The sequence below is a fragment of the Bactrocera latifrons genome, unplaced genomic scaffold (genome assembly GCF_001853355.1).
Source record: "Bactrocera latifrons isolate USDA-ARS-PBARC rearing strain unplaced genomic scaffold, ASM185335v1 scaffold_55, whole genome shotgun sequence".
NCBI classification, from domain to species: Eukaryota; Metazoa; Arthropoda; class Insecta; order Diptera; family Tephritidae; genus Bactrocera; species Bactrocera latifrons.
The window spans coordinates 929,824-953,376 of NW_017537212.1; the positions used below are offsets into that span (position 1 = coordinate 929,824).

General features: G+C 36.7%; 1 protein-coding gene across 4 annotated transcripts; it reads left to right on the top strand.

Annotated features, from left to right (window-relative positions):
• Positions 1–345: 345 nt before the first annotated feature.
• LOC108974430 (putative mediator of RNA polymerase II transcription subunit 26) lies at positions 346–22,163 on the top strand. Of its 4 annotated transcripts, none has more exons than XM_018942256.1 (8): positions 346–1,072; positions 1,169–1,565; positions 16,165–16,258; positions 16,702–16,783; positions 16,879–18,000; positions 18,272–18,403; positions 18,601–18,678; positions 18,971–22,163. In XM_018942256.1, exons 2-8 carry the CDS (start codon positions 1,475–1,477, stop codon positions 20,594–20,596), a joined length of 3,225 nt encoding a protein of 1,074 aa, XP_018797801.1. In that variant the 5' UTR covers positions 346–1,072; positions 1,169–1,474; the 3' UTR covers positions 20,597–22,163. The 4 variants fall into 4 exon arrangements, with proteins under 4 accessions (XP_018797801.1, XP_018797802.1, XP_018797803.1 ...); XM_018942257.1 differs by having other exon boundaries at positions 1,319–1,565; XM_018942258.1 differs by having other exon boundaries at positions 346–514; positions 1,319–1,565.
• Positions 22,164–23,553: the final 1,390 nt, after the last annotated feature.

Consider the following 23,553-nt stretch of genomic DNA (forward strand, 5'->3'; position numbering starts at 1 on the left):
CCCGACACACAAGCGCGATCGCGAAAGCCAGCTGGGCGTGTGTGTGTATGTGTACACGCGTGAAAGCATTTCCACGGCCAAGATGAGTAGTTAGTATCAAGCGACGAGCAAGCGAAAGCAAACGAAGAGAAAAAAGCAAAAAAAAATACACCACAGTAGAAGCTTGTGGCTGTTAGTAACTTTGATAGAAGTAGCAGCAGCGACTCGGAACGAAGAAGCAGCAACGGTAGCGGCCAAAGCAGCAACACCAGCAACACCAGCAGGCAACGGCAACAGCAATAGCAACAGCGAAATGGGAAAAAGTTTTGCTGCTTAGCGGTTTGGGGGATAAGCGTTGGTTTCACTGCAACACGCCGCACAGACGTTCCCAGTTGCTCAACGTAGACGTTACGTTTTTTCGAAAGACGCGGAGAACGTTCGATTCTTAAAACTCAGATTTGTGTTRTCTGCTACATTTCTGTGCATTAAAATTTCTATTAACTTTTACCGGATTAACAGTGGAGCACAATCGAAAGTGAGCAAGCAGTTTTATACTTAGAAAACAAAAATCGAAAATAAATMAAAAAACACAAAATAATCGGCCAGGAATCACCTGTATTTGGATAACAGTTCTTCGTGAATTTTCTCAAAGTGCAAATCTGAAACTATTTGCTACTAAACTGGTGTAAAAAAACTATTGAAGTTTGTGAATATTGACATAAAAAGTGTGAACAGGACGTGATTTATAAAATAAAAAAGAAGTAAAAATAAAAACAATTAAAAAGTCTTTTTCAAACTTTTACTCTAGAAAATTGTGTGAAAGCATAAAGCAGGTGTGCTCTATATAAATCTGWACAAAATTTAAAAGTTTCTAAGGAAAATCGAAAAATGCGCTGACTTGAGTTTCGCTGGCGTCAATCGCCGCCACCAGTGTGAATTGAAGTAAAGTAGAAGTACTTAAAAGATTTTCGAAATTTCGTGGGTTTATCTCACTGACACTCGTAAATGTCGTGTGAGAGCTCGCTGCAACATCACACCTTCAACTCATACCACCACCAAGCCATCAATGCAATCACAACAACAACATAAGCAAGTAAACGAAAAGTGAAAGTGTGAATTCTGTTGTGTACTGAAAATTTCCAACTTTCAAAACGCAAAAGAGCAATAATATATATTTTTACATATATAGATATTTTGACGAAACAAAAAAGGAAAATTCAAAAGAACTGTGTGTGTGGATATTTCGATAACTAACACTCTGCATTATAGCAAGAAGAAATAAGAATTTCAATAGCAATTTTGGGAAAAAATTAACTAAGATTTTTTTAATTAAAAACAGACAACTGCGGCCGATTTGAGCCGCTCAACAGTCTCCAAACTGCTTGCGGATTATTAACTGTGCAACAAAACATACTTGCAAACAAACGTACTCACATACTCGCTGTTTTCTTTTCGCCAGCAATCATTGCACCAAAATTCACAGCAAACTGCATCCATGGATATGGCCGCCAACGAAATCATGGCCGCCAATGAGATTATGGCGCCCAATGTCAATGCCAATTGCCAATATTCGACACGATACTGTTGTAAGTAGACACTTCCCTATAAAATTATGTAAACATAAATAAATATTTAAAGGACCCTCGAAAGACTTTCAATTTGGAATGCGTTCAATATTAAATGCGTTTTTTTATAGTACAAAATAAAAACGTTTCCAATTTAAGGACTCCCTAACATCTGATATTTTTACTTGACAACTTTTATACAAAAAGTGTGATGTTCACGTCTGTTCTAAAATATATTTGTATCTAATGGATATTTTTCTCTAATAGATTCATTAGTAATTAATATGAAAAAAATTAGTTCAAAGAATTCTCTCCCTTTAATGCCTCTTTCGCAAAGTTGAAATTCGCGATGCAATATAAATTTTTGGGCGAAAATATATACAAAGACAACTTAAACAGACTGCATCGTTCAGATGTTCCTAAAAGACAGAAACGATCATTTCGAGAATTGCATAAACAAAATAAATATCAAGAACTGCGATTTGAAAAATAAATATACTCTTTGGAAAAAGTCAATAACCACAATAGGTGTGTTTCRTATATATTTTAATTTAAATCCCATTTACAAATGTAAATTTGTCCGTTCTTAAGTTCTCTCTCTAGTCGTGTGTTTAAAATAACTTGAGTTAAAATTAAATAGTCTAATAGTCATACAAAGTGGACCTTATCCGTMGTGCTCATATCATAGTGCATACATACGCGAGTGSAATGTGTAATGCAATTTAGGCATGTGACGAGAAATGAAAGCCGACCAACGAGTCTAGCCCCGCAACCACTCGAATGCAGCAGGCAGACTGCCGTGGCGTCCACCCGGCAGKTACAGCTGAGATGTACTCGAACGGTACAACCGCCACCCTGCACTTGCTATGGCTTTCCAGATGAGTTTTCGTTGCTCCGTAGTTGCCACCGATGTCAAATGAACGTACTATTGTAGGTGCTGACTGTGTGTTTGTGTATGTATGCGAATATTTGTAACTAAGTTGCAACAAGTCGAGTTGGCAGGCGTTTTCTCTTCGCAGCAGCCAAAGAAACCAATTGGTAGGCAGCAAAATGCTCAGCCGCGCAACGATAGAAGAAAAAAACACAAAAACAATTTTAGCATTGACTAAATTCGGTGCGGTGCACATGGCGGCTGACCTCCGTTGCAAGTTTATCATTTATGTGATAGTTTGTTATTTTCGTTACATTTTTCTATCTATTTTGAAACTTGTTTTTAATTTCYGAAAGATTTCACTACTCACAGTTTGATTGTGGTGAAATGTCTGCTCAGGTGGAATAGCTGCGGCCTGCAAGTGGCAAGCGATTTTCGTGCCCATTAGCTGCCTTGRCAGAGTGTCTGTTGGGTTAGAAAGCACGGTGGCAGCCAAATTGCAGGCAATATTTTACAATGGCCTTGTCTTTTATTATTAATGCATTTTATTTATTTATTATTTTTGTTTTACTYTTACTGTGAAATACAATTTTGGAAACCAATAGAAGTTTAACAGCGAAATTTTTCTCATGTTTTTCTCATTGTTTGGACTGCTTCAGTCATAAGTTCATATATTTTTAGAAATTAGAAAATGTAGCATTTTATTGGAAAATTGGTTATATTCATTAAAAAATGCAAGAGGTTGTAAGCCCTCTTTACACATACGTTTACAATATTCGCGTATGTGGGAGAAGTCTGTCGCTTTCGAATTACTTTATATAACTGACTTCTGATGAACGAACAGCAACTGAAWTTGCTTTGAAATCCACTTTATATGCTTGGGTGCCGAAACTGAAACGAAGAAAGCAAGAAAAGCTCTTACCAAGCTGGCAGTTTGTAGTGTCTTTTTGTCTACTTCTTCTCCATCTAGTTGATGTTAATACAATGCGCATGCGCAGCAGCACAGTCATATAAAAATACTCATAGCCACATGTATTTTTTGTACTTTTACTTCACACATACTTAAATATTTAATATACTCATATACATATGTATACATGTACATATCCACAACATATATACAATATATATGTATAAGTACACGGACCTACAGGGAACGGACCGTTGAGATGCGTGTAGATCGTGAGATGTTGAGACATGGCCACTTCTGAGTGGCCACCGCGACAACCAGAAAATTGTGGGAATAATATAATATGTATATACCCTACATACTTATTGAAATTGGATTTCCTTCCGAGAGCAAAGGGATGGTTCAAGCAAACAAAGGTTCGAAACGAACCTGTGGCATTTTGCCRTATGTTCGGAGGAAAGTCATGATTTCTACATAATTCTCTTAATTATTAGAAACAAACACTCTCTTTTATTACATGAATTTTTTATAAGTAATCATTCCGATGAGAAGCTTTACGCGCATGTATGTGTGTACGAATGTACGAGTACTCGTTTTTTTTTTAATTTTACTCATTTCACTTCTACGTTTCTTTAACTCTTTCAGTTTCTTTCTATGCTTCTGCATGAGCAATGAACGACACGAATATTAATAGGTGAAAGTTGTTGCCAACTAAGGCAGCGCTGCTGCTGCTGTAAGTGTTTTTATTGTTGTTATTCGATGTTCTTTGTGTGCTTTACATAAGCAACAACTGCTGGTGCGCTTTCTGCTCCAATACACATGCTTTTCTCTATAAAAGGGTGCTTGCGTTTCAGYCAGCGCTTCAAAATAAGAAATGTTTGTATATATGTGAAAATTTTATATCTCTTATTATCGTGTAATTGGCATTTCGGTTGGCGGAAAAGACTGAAATTCATTATTTAGCTGTAATACTGTTTAAAAAACAGGCGTTAATGTAACCCAAGGACTAAATCGCCTATATTTCATTCTGATTATTTCATATTTTGTATTTTTCTTATCAAATTTTCAAAGAACAAATATTATTGCTTCAATGTTTTTAAAMCACRAAGAGGCATGGAATAATTTGTATTMCAAAGATGTGGGAGCATGGAAAATAAAATTAGTATTTCTTTTTCAGTGTGTTTCCATACCAGTAGCATGTTTTTAGGTTTTTTATTATTTCGCTCTGTCTCACTTATTTCGAAAGCTTCCATAATAATTTGAAAAGACTTAAAAGCTTTACTTAAACCAAAGTAAAGGTTAAACGCTAACAATCCTCACTGATGTGATCAACCGCTTTAGGCAGAAGAAAATATGATACCTTTTCATCATATCCAGCAAACCAGGTAGTTGCAATAAATATTAAAGACACAGTATTACCAAAGCCAGACCTTYTTCTTCTGCATTGAAATTTCCCTTTGGGCATTTCACACACCAAAAATACAAAGGCTTGTGAGATGTTTCTCTAATATCCATTCATCGGTGGATTTTTGCTATTGCAAAATCTCAAACATGCATACCCTCACCTAAACGTGTTACTCTTTTGTGATGAATCATTTTTGCTAATTAAAATGTGTACTATTGAAATTGCAGTTGTGTTCGCTAGCGCAGTTAAAGTTCCAGGGAATTTTCGGCGCAGATTCGCACATTCATGCATACATGTGTAATAAATCAGCTGAGTCTATCTCACTTCCTTTTAAGTATATATAAATGTGACTGTGTTTGTGTCAACGCTGAACAGTGGTGAATAACTTGAACGCACAAGAAGGATCTGCATTTTTCCGTTTTACAGCCAAAGTGAATTATGCAAATTATTTCATATATACTTCTTTCTATTCGGCGATGAGTTGGTAAAAGCTGCTGCAAATGCATTGAAGCTTTTATGTGCAGCTTTCTTTGAGCGATTAACATTATTGCATTGTAGTATTAGTATGGCTGTACATATTTATATACATATGTATGTATGTTTTTGTGAGTGTGTAAAAGCAAATTAAACGCTCGCGAAAAAGGCATTGAACTTTCAAGGCCTGGCGCACGGCGCCGAAATGAGATGAACAACAACTAAATATTACAGCAACCGCATCGACAACGTCCACAACAACAGCTATAATGGAGCATAGTACATCGGTATTATAAGCGCTTACAAAAATTTGACAAAATAACAACAACAACTCGTGCCATGGTTATGCAATTACCCTTGTAGCTTTATATGAATAGTTCAGCGTGGCGTGGTTTTTTGGCTTCTCTCGCCGCACCCTCCTTCGCTCCTATCTCGATTTTTTTATATATATTTTTTTTAAGGAAATACCCAAAAACGAAAAAAATCACATAAATGCAAATAGGACAAATATTTACATATACAGAATGTGGGATGTACGCAAAAGTGAAGTGTCGGTAAAACGCCGATATTATTTGTACGTGTTTTCTTATTTCTGATTCGGTTACGCAATATCGAATGTGCTGAATGCGGTTGTAACTCTCCTTCTGTTTTGCTGGAACCATTGCGTAAGTGCGCTTGTGCAGCCACCAACATAAATACCACTGACGAATACCGTGAATGTATAGATAATAATTCCTTAAAACTCAATTAATTCGAGTCCGCATTCACTACAACAGAAACAACACACCAAAAGTTGTCAAAAACAAGTGATGCAATTACTCTTGGTTATGTAACGGTACAAGGTGAATTAATTGTAAACAAACGATGAATGAAAAGAGACGCGCAAACTCGAATGTAGCGGAATAACACAATGCTGACTAACCCGATCTAAATGCATACAACACATAGCAACACACATAGTATTCTGTGTTTATGTAAGGAATAATTATATATGCTGTTATACGCAAGTGTTCACCGGAATTGCCTAAAGCAATTGCACGAAATTTATTTCTTTGACTGTTTAATATAATTTAATACAGTTAAAAAATCCCTGCTTAAAATTAAAACACTACATCCAAGTTGATAAATTGATGTGATGGCAGTTTTATCAATCGAAATAAATCGTTGGGAATTTATTATTGAAGAGCGCACTGCCACAAATTGCATGCAAACGCCACCAATTTTTAGCTCACTTCGACCTCTCGACCTGAGCTCATTGTAACTTTTCTACCTCCAAAACCGCACCAAGTCATAAGCATCTCAAATTATTCGCATTCAGAAGTCACAATTTCGATTTTTAGCGAACTAGTGTTAGATGTTTATTGTTAATACCATATAGTACATGAAGATTATTGACATTTTGTATAACCTCTTTAGTACCGTAAACGGCCAAGAACTTATTCAGGGTGATATTCGATACCACCAGGTTTTTCTAGACTATTTTAACAGCATTATGAGTTGCAGTTCAAAATGAATATGAAAACACTCGGAAAAGTATTTTGTGTAGCATAATATATCTAAAGGATATATTGGAATTTTCTTCTGACTCGTTAATTCTGTTTTCAATACAATAACCTCAGCACTAGAGTTACAAAAATTTGCTGAAGCCAAGTGCAGCGGCTTGTGAAGTAAAAATCMAAATGCGCAAGTACTTGGTATTGGACATTATTAGCGAGTATGTGTATGTGAAGCTCCACGCACTTGAAGCCACAGATACAACGAAATGTGGGCGATGCAGAGAAATAACCACAGAAAATTCCCGTAAAAATCTGCAGCAACGCCTGTACTCATACAACAATAAATAAGTACACAAGTGCCTACCCAAGTAAAGGTATTCGTGGGTATGATATGTAAGCAGAAGGCAGAAGGCAGAAACAAGTGTAAGCGTTTGTGTGTATGTCTGTAAGTATTCGCCAGCAAGCACACAAAACGTCGCAATTAAGCACTTACTTGCAAGACTACATACATACATACACACGCGCACATGCAAAAGCAGTATTTTGCGTTTTATGACTCTGCGCTGTGTATTATTAAAGTGAAAGTTATGCTGGCTCTGGCTACACGCCGCACACAAATAGCTACAAACAACGCCAAGAAACACCATCATTATTTGCTTTYGTTATTTTATTTGCTGGCCTTTTTCAGTGTGCTCTGCTGTCTGTTTTTGGTTGCGTTCACATGCGTTGATAAGAATTTTAATTCCGTTTTAACGATGTAGCGGGTTCGCAGCTTAAGTCTTTCGTTAGCAGCCATGGCCACGGCACATACTTACACACTTACATATAATTATATGTCCATATGTCTGTGCGCAGCGGAATGGTGTGGTTGTTGGTGGAAAATGCAAGTGCGTGTTGACTGGTGTTTTCGCTGGCTATTGGTCTTCCTCATATTTTTGCAGRCGCTGCTTGCGTCGCTGCTGCTAAATTTTGGTTGTTATTTTTACTGCGTTCGGTAATCAGCCTTATTCTGCTTGTACATGCGTGTGTGCATGTGCGTGTGTTTTTCATTGTTCGCAAATAAAAGTGAGTGTGATTTGCGGGCTCATATCTGCCTTTCTTTCTTTTTGACAACAAGAACAACAAGAGCAATGGCAGCAGCATTAATAAGCGACTTGACTTATTACACTCGCCAATTCATTACTGCTTACTTAATTGTGATATGTAACTGAAATCGACTGGAGTTTCGCTGTTTCTATTTCTTTCGATTTTTGGTTAAAATTAATTTAATTTACTTATTTTAATACTTCAAGCCTTGTCCTCAGCGATATAGAGCTGAATATTTGAATATATATGACTGTCAACAGGTTTCTCGTTTAGGCTAACGGATGTTATTTCTTTAGTAATATTTACAAAGCAAACACTGCTGTTGCTACAGTAAATCTTTACATACTTAGAATAAGTTATGTTGAAATTCAAAACCTTAATGACTTGTCTTATTCTTTTGGAATTTGTGTAATGACATAAATATATAAATGAGTTGGTAAAGCTTTTGATGAAGATAATTATTTTGCAAAAGCATATAATTTAGTACGTATTTCAGCTTACAAACGCAAACATAATTTGAATTATACATAAACCTCTAAATACCTAAATTTGTATCTATTAAAAACTTTGCTTCGGTTGGACTTCTTTAAAATTATCAACAAATAATTAAATCAAATTATTCAAATCTATTACATTGTCGAAAAGTGCTGACGCCGTCTTAACCGTCTAACGGATCTAATTATATGATTTGGTGGTAATTTTTTTTTTTTTTTTTTTGAATATGTGTTACATATGTATGAATTACCTGCACCGCAGATAAGCAGAAATATGGCAATTACTCTATCCAACAAAACGACAGCAACATTTTCTAACCCAGAAATTTTCGTGCAATGCTAAAAATTCCCAAAATTTCTTTCGGCCATTTCAATCGTAGCTGTTTTCACAGTTATTTTTACTGCTTATCTMCTCTTTAGTCAATCAACTCCAATGGTCAGTTAGATATTTGCCATTAAAACGAAGCAACCAATAATGTTATGTTTATGTGTACATATGTATGTACATATATGTACTATTAGATGTGGCATGTGCTTATGCGTGAGCTAGTGTTAGTGCATGTTATGTGTTGAAGTGAACGACTTTCGTTGGTTATGTAAAAGTGCGTTGCTCTTTGAAGCTGCGGTTGCGAAGTTAGCTGAACTACGACGAAACCTTTTTAATTACACATAATGAATTATAAACTCTTTATTTTACTCTTTGAATTTTCCATTCGTTTGAAGTCGGCATTAATGCATTCTGCTTTGTTTTACAAATTGGCAATCAGCAGTTGGATGCTTTTGTTACTTCAGCGGGTTGAAGCCAATAAAATGTATTTTTATTTTATTGAGTCTTAGCTTTTATTCATAGGTTGGAAATTCGAATTACACGATGATATATATTCCTGCTTTTTTCATCAAATATTGAGTTAATTGRCATTGCTCATACGCCAAGGTGTTTCATAATAAAACGTCTTTGTTTTCATTGGGATCTGTGTAACYAAATGCAATATTAAATGGACATATACTTGCCTTTTAATTTCATTGCTATCCTAGTGCTTTTCTGTAATACTTTTTAATAGTATTTTAATTTTTATAAACTAGTTACTCATACGCAGTGTTCGATTACAATTTATCAGCCTTTGCAGAGGCGGTTTTATCTGCAAACTGAGGTATTCTACAATGGTAAATGACTAATCGGTTCCGTGAAAGAAAGTAATACTACAATARCTTGCAAAAAAGAAAATTTATTCAAATTGTATAAAGAAACACTCGGAATGTACACTTTAAAAGCTCGGTCTGATAAYAATGTTTATGAAAAAACTTGTTTAAAAACATAATATTAGCTAGATTTTATTAAGCTTAAGTTAAAAAAAAAACTAGGTTATTGTAAAACTTAAAATGGGGAGATTTCGGAAGTTAACCTGTATTTAACAGTGTTAGTATTACATCAGCTGACGGGTAATTAAAATACCTTAATAGGTACCTAACTCTTTTAAGAGACCCATACACAATCCCTCGCCCCACAAGGTTCAACCAGAAAGAAAAATGTTGTAAAAAAAAGCTGAAAGTTAACTTCGGTTTTGTCGAAGTTATAATACCCTTCACGAAGCCGTAACCTCCCAACACAGCCAACGGAAACTATTTGATAGCTAGAATTGCTTCTCGGATTTTAGCGTTGTCTTGGACATTGAGAAAGCAAATTTCAGGAAGATATTTTCTCAAATAATAAACAAGTTTTCCATACAAGACCTTGATTTTGATAAGTTGATTTATTGGGCGGCTATATTTGATAGTGGTCTGATATTGATGGTTTCCATAAATTAACAGCATCTTAAGGAAACAATGACGAGTACAAGATTTCATATGCTATGTATACATTATTCAGAGCATAAAAGCAAGATATAAATCAAGTAAAAAATGCAATAAGTAAACTTGAGGCGAAGATGGCCAGCTTAGTGCAAACGAATTGGTAAGAGTTCGTGAACCTCAATTGAAAAAATTACACCACAACAACAYACGAATGCACAGAAACAACATTAAACCACAAAAGTATTGTAAATTCCAGTGAAAAACTAATCAAAAACAATTCTCGGCAACAAAAATACCGTGCAAAACCCGCTTCAGCATGAGTAATTGAAAAGACAACTRGAAAATCAAAACAAAAACAAAAACTGTGTAAATAAACTTAGCTGCCGTTAGGCTGACAGGCGAAGAGACGGTCGCTCACACCCAATGACAGATCGGCTGAATGGCACTTATTCATACGAACTAGTGCTACGCAGCGCTTTTCGAACATTTCAGACAAGTTCACCAATGTAAAGCAAGACTAAGTGCTGAGCASCAGCAACAACAACCACACAGGCAACTAACGATGTCTATAATCTAGCTAACAACCATAGTCAGGCGCTCGCACTCGCAAATGCAATGACTGCGACCGCGGTGAATAAAAACATATGAAAAATACTAAGATCTTGAGGTGAAACCAAAAAAAAAATTAGAAAAATCAACATAAAAAACAAATAGAAAAACCTGTATGCCTCGGTGCAAAAGCTCAATGCTTTTCCCTGGCGTTGAATGCACTTTTCGAAGCTGCGGTCGTTTATGCTAGTATTWGTTATTGTTGCTTTCTTCTTGAAATTATTATTTGCACGTATGTGTTGCCGGAGCAACTACCAGCAGCACCATGATAGCTTCAAGCCGTACATTCAACTATCTGAGATGCCATTGAAAAGAAAATAAAAAATGGAAAATAGAAAAAAGAAAAAAGAAAAAAAAATCAAAGTAAAAAAGCCAAATACAAAGCCAATTCATTTAATAAAGTGCAGAATCAGTAGAGAAATATTTATAAATATATGTGCGTAGCGGAATATGYGAGTAGACACTAACAGCAAAGGAAAAACCGCGACTGCGTGCATCCAATTCAACCAATAATATTATTCTCTACTTACGCCTCTGCGTTTGCTAGTCAAATAGTAGACATTTCGCCGTCCATTTAACTTTACCCAGTCATTGGGCCTTTCCTTCTTGTAGCTGCTATTTGTTTGCTCTCACAGCAATATCAAGTTTCGTGTGGAATTTCTTGTCGTCCACCACCGCTTGCTGCTGTGAGCTGAATGCTTTCTTGTTTTGCTGTAGTCGATATTATCTGTTCCCCGGTACTTGGCGCTGCAAGTTTCTAAACGAGGATGCTGGCTTCATCGACAAGTAGAAATCCGAGGCTCTAGCTATCAASACTCTCGTGCATTCATAATTTCTTTTGCTGTGGTTATGATCGCCTCTGCCGCTCTCATCTACTRCTACTACCAATGTCTCTACCATACTCTTGCCATTTTTATTAACACCTCTTCAGCTAAAATACCAAAAATATGAAAAATCAGCTTTTACTACCTACTTTTACTTCAACAACTAAGTCTGTGAAAAGCAGCCAAGTAGTCGAGCAATCAAATACTAGCTCTAACGTATGTATAACCACAGGCATTGGGAGAAAGTAAAAACAAGAATGTAAAGTGAATGATGGTGGAACTTGAATACTTACAAGTTGATGACAAATTACTAGCATTACTCTTTGGCGTAAAAATATTGTATAACATTTGTGACATTAGTAAATATATTCCCGTTAGTATAACTGGTCAGATTTCGATTGAAGAAAAATAGATATTGGGTTCGAGTCTGCAAAGTTCAATTAGTTACGAAATCTGGAAGATGATCGACAGTTTCCATGATCCATATTATACCAGAGTCCGTCATTTTTTTTAATCACTTCCTCATGGCGATTTTTCTACCTTATTTCCATAAAATGGCAATTAAGAGTAAACATTTTGATTWTTAGTATTTGGAAATGCAATCAACTATTTACAATGCACTTTCAGCRAAATTCGGAAAACCCATAAAAATATTTTTGCAATAACTCGATATGCATTCGACCATCCTAATGCCGCATTTAAAACATGTTTMATTTTCCTTTACTGTCCTAGTAAAAGGCGGTTAAAAGTTAGAAATATTTGGTGCCTACATTTTGCGGAGGCCTGAAAAGAAAGGCAGACCGATTTATATTTATGTATGTATACGTAAGTATGAGTGTTTGAATAGATTTCTTTAAGCGACGTTCAACGCAAAAACAAACTGAATCTATAGCAAGCGCATACAAATAGTTGCAAAGTGTTGCTAAAATTAGAATAATGTTGCACCAATCATGTGAACTATTCAACCGAGAGGTCGCAGCAATTAACACTTGAATACCTTTTGTGTGCAAACATACATACATGCATATGCTACTACAAGTGCTTATAGTCTGGTCAGCTACGCCCAGTGTATTAATGAGATATTAACCTACTTTTGTAATCGTCTGTACAAAAGATAACTAAAGTAAAAGTCTGAGGCATGCAGCATCTGGTCTGATTCTGAGGTGCCTAGTATGTGGAGCTGTGCTATAGATGCWGCTATTCTTGCCTGCTTGTACAGAAAAGAAGAAAGACAACAAAGCCAAAGTCATTTTAAACACCATTCAATGCATGAGGAAACTACGTATGTATGTGAGCAGAAGGGAAAAATTAATTACTAGCGCAGTGCAAAAGCTAATCGCTTTAAGAATCTGTGAGTGTGTATATGGTGACACTACACAGAAATCCATTCATATTTGAAGAAATTCCTTTACCCAGACTTTCTAAGTTTCCATTTAGTGCTTTCTCCTGTTCTAGTGTATAATTAGACCTGACGGCCTGCAGCTTTCTTTTCCACACATATTTAAGCGCGCTCGAAAACCCCTGTTAACCTAATTACTTTCTTTGGAAAACTTAGTCTCCAGAGCTCAAGAAGAATATATAGGTATTATACTTCAATAGATTGCCGAAATATGTACATTTTAATGTGAGCTAAGCCAAAAGAAATGTGCAAGCATAAGTTCTCTGCCAAACTCTTCGCAAGCGGTTTTAATCACTTCCAAAATAGAAAGGCGCCAAGGAATACTAAAAGCAAGTCAGGCGAATTCCGAAAGCATGTTTTAGCTGTAGCGTAATCCGAAAGCCGATGGGTGTGTGTGTCAACAAAAAAATGTACACAGAAACAAATATGAAGCATTGTTTGCACGGAATATAAAAACAATCGAAGAAAGTAATTACAAAAACAATGATGCAGCAAAAATGTAAACAAAGCTACACGAGAACGCAAATCACTACACGAGAACGCAAATCACTAATGCAAAAAACAACAGCACAGCCGTCACGGTAAAAGCGAATCTCACGAAGCCGACGAAGCTCAGTAGGTAACATGAAATGAAGAGTGAGCGCGATGCGAAACCAAAGACTTACGCCACGAACTTCCCCAGCACAGCGATGAGAAGTGAGAATATTGGAGACCAAATTGTGCAAAACAAGAATACTACTTTCAACGTTTGCAGTGCAGTGAGCGATCGAACAACTACAACAAACCAAGCACAAGCAAGTAAAAGCGACTACGACAAAAAACGGGTATGTGAATGCACAGTGTGAAGATAGCGTTTGCTGCGAGATCGGCGACAGTGACGTTGTAGAATGTAGCTACAAATGTAGGTCAAAAGAGAAACTAACGGCGCTGGCTGCACGCGTGAACGCCGGCGATTGTGCTGGCTGCCTGGTTGACTTGCTGCCATGGGTGCGCGCAACCTTTTGTTTTTGTTTTTAGACAGTACTACTGTGTGTATGTTAGACTGAGAAAATATGTTTAACTTTTTGTTGGTGGAGAAAACCAATATTCAGTACGATGCGTACAAGTGAAAGGAGTTCAAGTTCGATGGAAGCACGATAATGTAAGGAAACACATATTCATCTTTTGTTTCAAAAATCATCTGATATATGGGGTTATAAAAAGATCAGTTCCTATGTCTGGTAGAAGCTATAGTCTGCGATTCCGACAAATATCGGCTACTTAAAGAGAAAATTAAAAATTTCAGGTCAACTACTTCTGTAAGACTAGTTCACGTATTTACAAACGACAGCCGGATGTGGCTAAATCTACTCAGGTCATCAGACTGATAATTTATATACATGAAAATAGTGCTTTATTAACAGCATAACTTTAAAGGTTTGCATATGTATGCCAAAAGTATGGCTCTAGGGCATTATATATCTCATAAAATGTCACTACATTTCTGTATGTTTCTTTCTTTTTTTCTTAACCAACTCCAAAATCCTTGAGGCCACTAAATCCATAGGCCTCCTCTTTCATAGCAGCGATTTGATGTATCTCCCTTTGTTTCAGCTGAGTTGCGCTGATCGCAACAAAGTCCAGCTCTTTTCACGTCGTTTSAGATTGGTTCGCTCGTCCGTGTTACGCTTTCTCCCATTTAATCGGATATGTTTCTCTAATAAACAACAATAAAGAACTAATAAGTTACAAAAACACACGTCTATCACTTACTATTTAACGCAATCTTACCGATCACCTCTATTATGATTATTTTTCTCTCTGCTTAAGAGTATACTCACTTGGCTTTTGAAGTGCTTACAGTTAATTTCTTCTTTAGTTTATRCTTTCTTAATTTCCAAATTCATCAAGCTTGTAATTTACTTCAATCGAAATCAAACAAAAGCAAAACTGCTGTAGCTTCGAGCTTTCGCATAGATCCGGTATTGCGAAACGAATTCAACTGGTCATTTTAAATACCTTTGCAAAGAGTCAAAATACAATCTTCTGTCGAAAGCTGCAACACAGGTTCATGTTTAATATGAATGTGAAGCGTGCACAAACACACAAGATGCCCGTTAGCTCATGTATTGCACACACATACTCATACAAAGGATGTAGTGGTATCATGCTGTTTTCAATATATAAACATAAAACAAATAGTACCTACACTGGCATATATTAATATAAATACAATGTGTGTTAGTGTGAGGCATTAAAAGAATTCAGAAACTCCGCACTCTACAGACCGACAGCAATTTAAGGCTTACATGCATGCATATACTATATGTACTTGTATGTGAGTCGCAATCATGCACACATACACATGCATTTCACATGCGCACACCAAATTTGTGAGCTTACTTAATATGTGTGTATGTATGTATATATGAGGAAACAAACTTACTACTCGCTTGCTCCGAAGAAAGGCAGCGCACTCAAAGCCACAGCGCTGAACAGGTAAGAAAGCTAGGCGCACACACACAACACATATGTGCGTATGTACGGGCGATTTGGTGTTTGTGCACCGAACAATTTCCAACGTCATGAGCGAAAGTGAAATCTGCTAATGAATTCTTCAACGTTGAATAGTTTTCGGTAATTACCACGAACCAGTTCAATCAACAACATAAATCGACTTTAAGTTCAAGTCAAATTGAATATGAAGATTTACCGTACTTACAGACACAGCCAAAGGAATAACGAACAATAATAAAATTATAAAAATTAATAATGACAGAAGGCATACTTAGGCTTTGCGACATATGTGATCTAGTAGGTGGTATATACTACATATATGTATATATTATGTATACATATACTGTATGAGTGTAAGGGTACCCAGTGCTGAAGTTCCGAGCGACAACTATCACTTTCTTCGGTATGTCCACAAAGCACTTTAATATCACAATTATAATCACTTAGCTGTACAAGCGTAGTATTCATAATCTCGTTGATATTTCTGAATTTGAAGGGTTGATGTGTGATCTTATCAAAAAATAACTAACAATTTAAAAAGTATTCTTCTATATAATGCTGATAGCAAAACGAAAAGTTAATGCCGATTCCAAATACAATTTATATTTAATATTAATTTTTAAAAATAATACTTCTCAACTTCTTCTGAATTCGTTCTCATAATATTTTATTGAAGTCAGTTTTTTGACATATGTAGATATATATTTTTATTGTAGTTTTTAAAATGATAAAACCGATTGCTTATATTTATTTCCTTTACCACAGGGGAGGCAGAGAAGGTCAAAACATTAATCAGATTACGTGCGGAACTCTCACCGCTATTCACAGGCAAGCGTAATGCCTCCAAATATGCTTGGGCGTAAGTAAAAAATAATTATACTAAAATTAATATATACACAAATGCTAACATTTAAAAATGTACGAAGTGTTCAAATTTTCTTACCAACGTTCAACATAAAATTATCACAGGTTTCCCTAAAAATTTTCAAAAAAAAAAAGTTTAATACATAGGAATGATAATATCTTTTTTGGGTAGTTTATTTGGCATTATTATTAATATTAATTTTTATAAGTATATACTATATATACAATATTTGTAAGAAGAATAGGAATACGAAAATTTTTTTAAGTTTCTTTATTTCTTAAAGGAAATATGTATTATCCTTTACTCATTCTATACGTTTGACCGTCTGTCTTTTTCTCTCGTCCAATTTAACTTCCTATAACGTTCTCCGCCTTTATTGTGCATTTCTCTGTTCTCTCATTGACGTCCATCTTTAATACCACCCGTACCACTTGTAGGGTCGTGGAGCGCAAACTCAATGTTCCACTGCCACTTTCGAAGATCATCAAAAAATGGAATAATCTACTGCAAGAATACAAAGTGAGTACCAGCTCCAATTAGCAGAGAATTTCACTCGAACACTTGAACTAATCGACAATTTTCCCTATTCCTTAAACCAATTTTCCATCCTACAGGCCATTAAAATGTCCGAAGAGCCAAAGCGCCGCGAATGGCCCTTCTTCACACTGATGGATGTCTATTTCAGCGATCAGGTCAACGATCCTTCGTTACGTCTCTTCTCCTCTACTAAAACGCTCCGCGAGACAATCGATGACAGCGTCTTCGAAGATGATCCCATTATTGTATCCGCCATAGAGGCAGCTACTTCAGGGGCTTACATGGACATTGATGAGCTCATACGCCGCCAAAAAGAACGTGCCGAAAAGAAATACGCTTTGGCTGGTGGCGGCATTGGCGATTACAAATACGACATCAAACCGATGTTGCAGAACAGTAAATTTAACAGTAACGATACGTTGAAGCTATCGAAGAGCGTCGATGACTTGAGCATGCAACAGTACAAAATAAAAGACGAACTCATGCGACAGCACGAACAGGAGCAGCAGGAKAATATACTCAAGATCAAGCAGCACGCACRTCAACAGCAGCAGCAGGTCCAACAACAGGCGCAGCGTGAGCGGGAGCGTGAACGCCAGCGTGAACAACAAGCTGTGCAACAACAACGCTTCTTACATGCCGCAGTTGGCCAACAACAATTGCCGCCACCACCGTCGCCGCATGCAGTGCATCGCCTGCCACAGCAACCGACMCCACCACCGGGGCTGCAACATGCCTTGCAGCAGCAACATCAACATTTGTTGCAGCAACACCAACAGCAGCAGCAGCAGCAGCACCATCTTCTCCATCAACAACAGCAACGTCAACAGCAATTACAACAACAGCAGCAACAACAACCACAGTCGCAACCGCAGCAATTATCACCGTCGATTGTACTGCCACCGCCGCCCACACCACCCACCACAGCTCAACAGATACACATACAGACGGCCCAACACCAGGCCACTCAACAGCAGTTGCACTTGCAACAGCAACAACAGCAGCAGCAACACAATCCACAGCATCCACAGCAGCAACAACAAGGATACACCGATCCCAACACGATCGACCAGTACCTCCTGTCGTGGAATAACTTCCATGGTAACATGTGTCGTGGCTTCCACACCCTACAAAAGGACGAGAAGATGGTGGACGTAACGATCGCCGCGGGCGGAAAAATATTCAAAGCACACAAACTCGTAAGCATGCAATTGAACTGACAATCAATCCTTGGTGGAATCACGAAGGTTGCGTACACTTTTCACGAAGATTCAATAACTATATAAATATATTGTGTATTTTTTCCACTCATTCTCATTACACACTTTTTGGAAGAGTRCAAAAATAACGTCATTTTTAACTCATACAATTCAATTATATCGAAACTTTCCTCAACTTAATCATTACAATATTTTCACTTTTCAAATCATTTGTTCATTTTCGCTTATCGTCCTATGTATGTATTCCCAGGTACTATCCGTTTGCAGTCCATACTTTCAACAAATATTCCTTGAGAATCCCTCCAGTCACCCTATAYTATTAATGGCTGATGTAGAAGCACCTCATATGGCTGGTTTACTGGATTTTATGTACAGTGGACAGGTAAGTTTATTGTAACAGTTTTAACAGAGTGCTCGGTCAATGGAACGTTTCGTGATTTATGACGGCTCTTTACGACAGTTACTCTACAATTTGTTGCGTTTGTGTTTTGTTGAAGTGTTTTTCAACATTAAACACTTTTTAGAATATAATTAATGTCCTTATATGTAATTATATTTTATTTCAACCTTTAATTGCAGGTTAATGTAAAATACGAAGACCTACCTGTTTTCCTAAAAGTAGCTGAAGCAATGAAGATCAAAGGACTGCACACCGAGGTAAATTGAGTACAATATAAGTAAATAGTAAGAGAAATCAAGAGAAGGACTTATTGCAATATGCCGCAAATAAAAAGTATTTACAAGTTCAAAGCTTGTAGTTCGACTTCCTTCAAAGTTATTCAAATAAGCTTCTATGTATTGAAAATGGAAAAAATTTAGCCAAAAAATGTCGTGATGTTAGTGATCTATAAGGGAACAGCTCAGTTATAATTTAGTAGCAACATTTTTCTGAAACTAATTTCCTTTTCATTAGCTAACTTTACGTTTCGTTCCAAATACTTTCATTCAGAAAAACATGAACGATGATAAGGAAAATGGCTCTTCACAAGACGGCGACTCTCTGGCAACACCAACCGGTTCTGGTACTCAATGTCACTTCGACCGTGCCACACACAGCGTTAACATAACCGGTCACCCATATGGACAATCCCCAATACACCCGCAACAACCACCCCAACAGCCATCTGCACCACCGCCACCACAGTCAACCGCTCAGACGGCGCTTGAACATAGCATGAACGGCACCGGCGGACCACTTTCGCCATCCCCAGGTTTTGCCAGCTTCCGTGATCATATCAAGTCTAAAGCGAGCTTCGCGGAAACTTTTATGAAGAATCTAAGTCGCAATAACAACAATAACAGCAGCATTAATAATTACAATAATTTGAGCAACTCGTTGCCGGAGTCGACCGCAGTAACACGGAAGTCGGATAATTTCGCCATTATACAAGCGAATAGCAAAAAGATCTTAGACACATCAAAGAAACCACATAAATATCTCGCTAAACGGAAAATACTGATGCATTACAATGAGGAGCTGAATGAGAAGCGCAGGAAGGAGATGGATTGCTACAGCGTTGAGACAGATGTGAACAGCAATTTGGATGTCACGCTAGTGGAAACAAACAAAACGACATCGGAGACCTTAGGATTAACACCAGCAATTTCGGTTAGCGCCATAAGCAACAGTAGCAGCAATAACTACAAGATACGACTTATGGAGAAGCATCAAAATGACACGGCCGCCCAAGCAGCAGCTGCCGCCACCGCTGCCGCCAATACTGTCACATCAAAACACAACAACAATGACGACTCAATCAATAATAACGAGTCTCATACCACAAAGGAAACCACACCGCTGGAAGAAGAAGTCACAGAAGCATTAAATCTCGTGCAAAATTGTACTACAACCAGCAGCTCGTACGATGGTTCGAAGGCCGCAACCGACACGAGCGAGAAAACAAGTTTSAAGGAAAAAACGACATCTAGCAGCAGCATTTGCCCGCTTGTGCCTTTAATCAACATCAAAGTGGAGCAGCCCGACTCGAGCTACAATATGGGAAATATGAGTAGTGGCCTAAGCAGTGGAGCTAGTAGCAGCGGCTGCAGCATTGGTGGGCGCAGCAGTACAAGTACATCAGATGAGGATGAGCTGGAGCGCGTGCGAGAACGAGAACTGGAACGTGTGTTGGAACGCGAGCGGGAGCATGAAAGTGAGCGCGAACGTGAACGAGAGCGCACACTTGATCGTGAACATGAGAGGGAACGCAATCAATATCACAGTGATTATAATAAGGACGAAATGGAGACAGATCCCAACAATAACAACAGCAAGGACACCGCAAACTTGAATAAGAACGTTGCGCTCATACATGCAATTACACGCAATTTGGAACATCCTAAAAGCGACAACAACAATAATCACACAGAACTAGATTTAAGTAGTACGCATTTAAGCAGTTTGGGATTGGTAGCCGGCATTACCGACAACGAGACTGTCAAGAATATAGCGACAGCTGAGATCTTGTGCGGGCTGAAGAGTAAAGTCTTCAAAATGGAGAAACTAGACGAGGATCGTGAGCGGGAACGTGAGAACTGTCGTAGCTTGAGTGAGATAAAAAATGCGGGTGATTGACAATTGAGCGCGTTGACACGAAAAGCGCATTAAGRTTTGGGATAAGCGGCCGCGTGAAAGCATCAGCCCAGATCATACAAATTTTATTGAAGGGATGGACAGATTTCGAACATCTTCGGTAAGACACCGTTTTGACGTGGAAAGTGTCCGTCAAGCGTTAGTTTAGTTGATACGTTCAAATGCATTTGTTTATTATTTTTATTATTTTTGTTAATTGGTAGTTATTTATTTTTTACATACTCGTACAGAGATGCTTACAGGTATGCATGCATACATTGTTCTACTTCCTCCATTTATTTAGTAAGTACCCATGAGTAGGTAGATTAAGATACAASTAATAAGTTATGTTTAATGTGTGGAATAGATAAAACTTAGATTTAAGCAGCGAAAATGTTGATAAATAAAAATATGGCAAATTAAAATAAGAGATTGAACAGAGTTGACAGAAGACGACAAAATATATATTTCCCTGCTTACTCAATTATTAGAAGAAACCATCAAGCCCTTTTGATCATGAATATTTATTAAAGGCATCTCAGCGCAAGAAGATACCCAATTAGCCGAATATTCGTTGACTTTGAATTTTGACCTTGAGMAAATATAAATTGTGTTATAAAGCTAGAAATTGGCAAACATTTTTGCATATGCGTACATCTCTTTTGTACGATGTTTAAAGGAAATGTGCTAGTTAATAAACAATGAGATAAAGTGAATCATTTAAATTAAAATAGAAATAGTAATTATTTTACTATACCTGATCAGCTCATAAATTATGTGAAAACATTAAATTAAATATTTTATATCACTTTGCTGCAGCTTAACTTGCCAGCTCTATTTTTAATACTTAAAATACATTTTATTGTTAAATACCAGGGAAACTTGTAAAACTTTAAAGGAGTTTAGGAATTTTAAAGAACGTTTTAACCCATAAAACCCCTAAAATAATAACAAGTATTAATTTAATGCACTTAAATAATACGATAACAACTTATTTATATTAATATGTCTTAATCCCACTAAAACCATTAAAATGGTTACAAAAACGGATTGGGCAGTGCAAGCAGAGCTTATGTTATTATTTCAGGAAATTATGCTCCGATTTCATATAGATTTTTTTTTTAAATTTTGTTACCATGAATTATTGTTGTTTGGTAGATTCCCGATAATCAATTAATAATCAATGTAGATTTTTTAATATCACTACTTTTCTGCAATTTTATAATTTTAATTAATATTTATTTCATCTCATTTGCTATTTATTGTCGCATGTTATCGCACACAAATCAATTACTCAATTATTTTTTCGATATATATTACTAAGCTACATCTATTTCATGATTTTTAATATTCATTCGAATGTACTATATACATATGAATGTGAAAAGTTCACATTAAAACAAAATACTGAATATGCATCGGCTGTTAGTAGAACCCCCATCCCACATGTACGTATTTATATTAGCATAGTAAAGTCTATACATAAATACGGACAGGAAAATCGTCGCATTTCACCATTCACCACATTGAATAAGAATATGTAAAATAATATAAAAGTAAAGTCCGTGCGCAATAATGCACCACAGTGCCTTTCAAACTACAGTGGCTCTCAAAACGTTGATTGAATGCCACGTTAGTGTTGAACAAAACGTACCTATCGGTTTTTGTATCTTTGCAGTTACGTATTTATATATTGCTTGTCATTATCGCATGTAGCTACACAATTTTTCATATTTATTTATTGTTTTTACCTGTATTTATGTTATATATAACAAGTAATCGTACATTCCGGCATGCATTACAAATGATGTACTCAATTCGTTCATAATAAGTTAATAAACATTGTACAACACTTGCATTCTTCTGATGTAATCGTTTTAAATAAATTGCAAACAATTTTAAAGCGTTAAAAAATAAGTTTAAAAATTGTTAAATAAATAATGCGTAAGTTGATTTCTATGAAAATGAAAAATTTATAAACAAATAAAGAATAAGTCTTGTTTTATATTCACAAGATTGAAATATTTATTTTAAAATCAATAAAGTCAAGGAATCACACCATAGCTGAACAATTGTTTGATGTTCTCTGTGTGGCTCAGGTATACAAATAAGCGCCATCTACTGGGGTCCATTCCAAAACTACTTTATTGAAGATCCCTACCATCGTGTGAGAGGAGAATCCCTCAAAAAATTTTATTTCACACCACTACTCTTAAACCAACAACTTGCTGAAGCATTATCAACGCGGCGAAACCTACATCTTTGACGATGTGATGGTTTGAACAGGGTGTGTTTCACTTATACTCTTGTGCGTATTGAGGTGTGTTGATACATGTATAGACACAAACAACCGAATATTTGACAATAGGCGGGTCAACAGCAGGATGACAGCTAGAAAATCCACCACAATAAATGCACTCATTTAGGAGCAGGACATGCGCATTCGCCAAGCCATTGGACGATTCCTTGAAATACATATGTTTTAATCACTCAAATACCGAGTTCGCTGGCTGCCAGGCATTCAGTTGCTTGGCATTTCATTGTTTCGCGTTTCGTTTCAATGTGTTGAGCATTTTGTATGCAAACCAAAACTACAACAATGAACGAAAGTCACAAGCGCACGAAGGTGAAAACGACGTTAACCAAGGCAACGGTAATACAAGTAGAACGACATTGCAATCCCTGCCCAAAAAAAAGAATGAAACAAGCCGCCTTAGTGAAAATTTTAAACACACACATATGTACATTTTGAGAGCGGAGAGCAATGAAAAAAGGCGAAGAATTCGCAGCAGTCGTAAAAAACCGGTTAATAAATAAGTCTCGCATTTAAGGAAAATAAAATAAGTGTTTACACCAAGAAAAGTTCAAAAATTAAATAAAAATGTTAAAACGCTTGCGAAAAGATTAAAGCAAAAGTGAGAAGCGCGGAAATTGTGGTTCAGCGTGATTCTGTGGAAAAA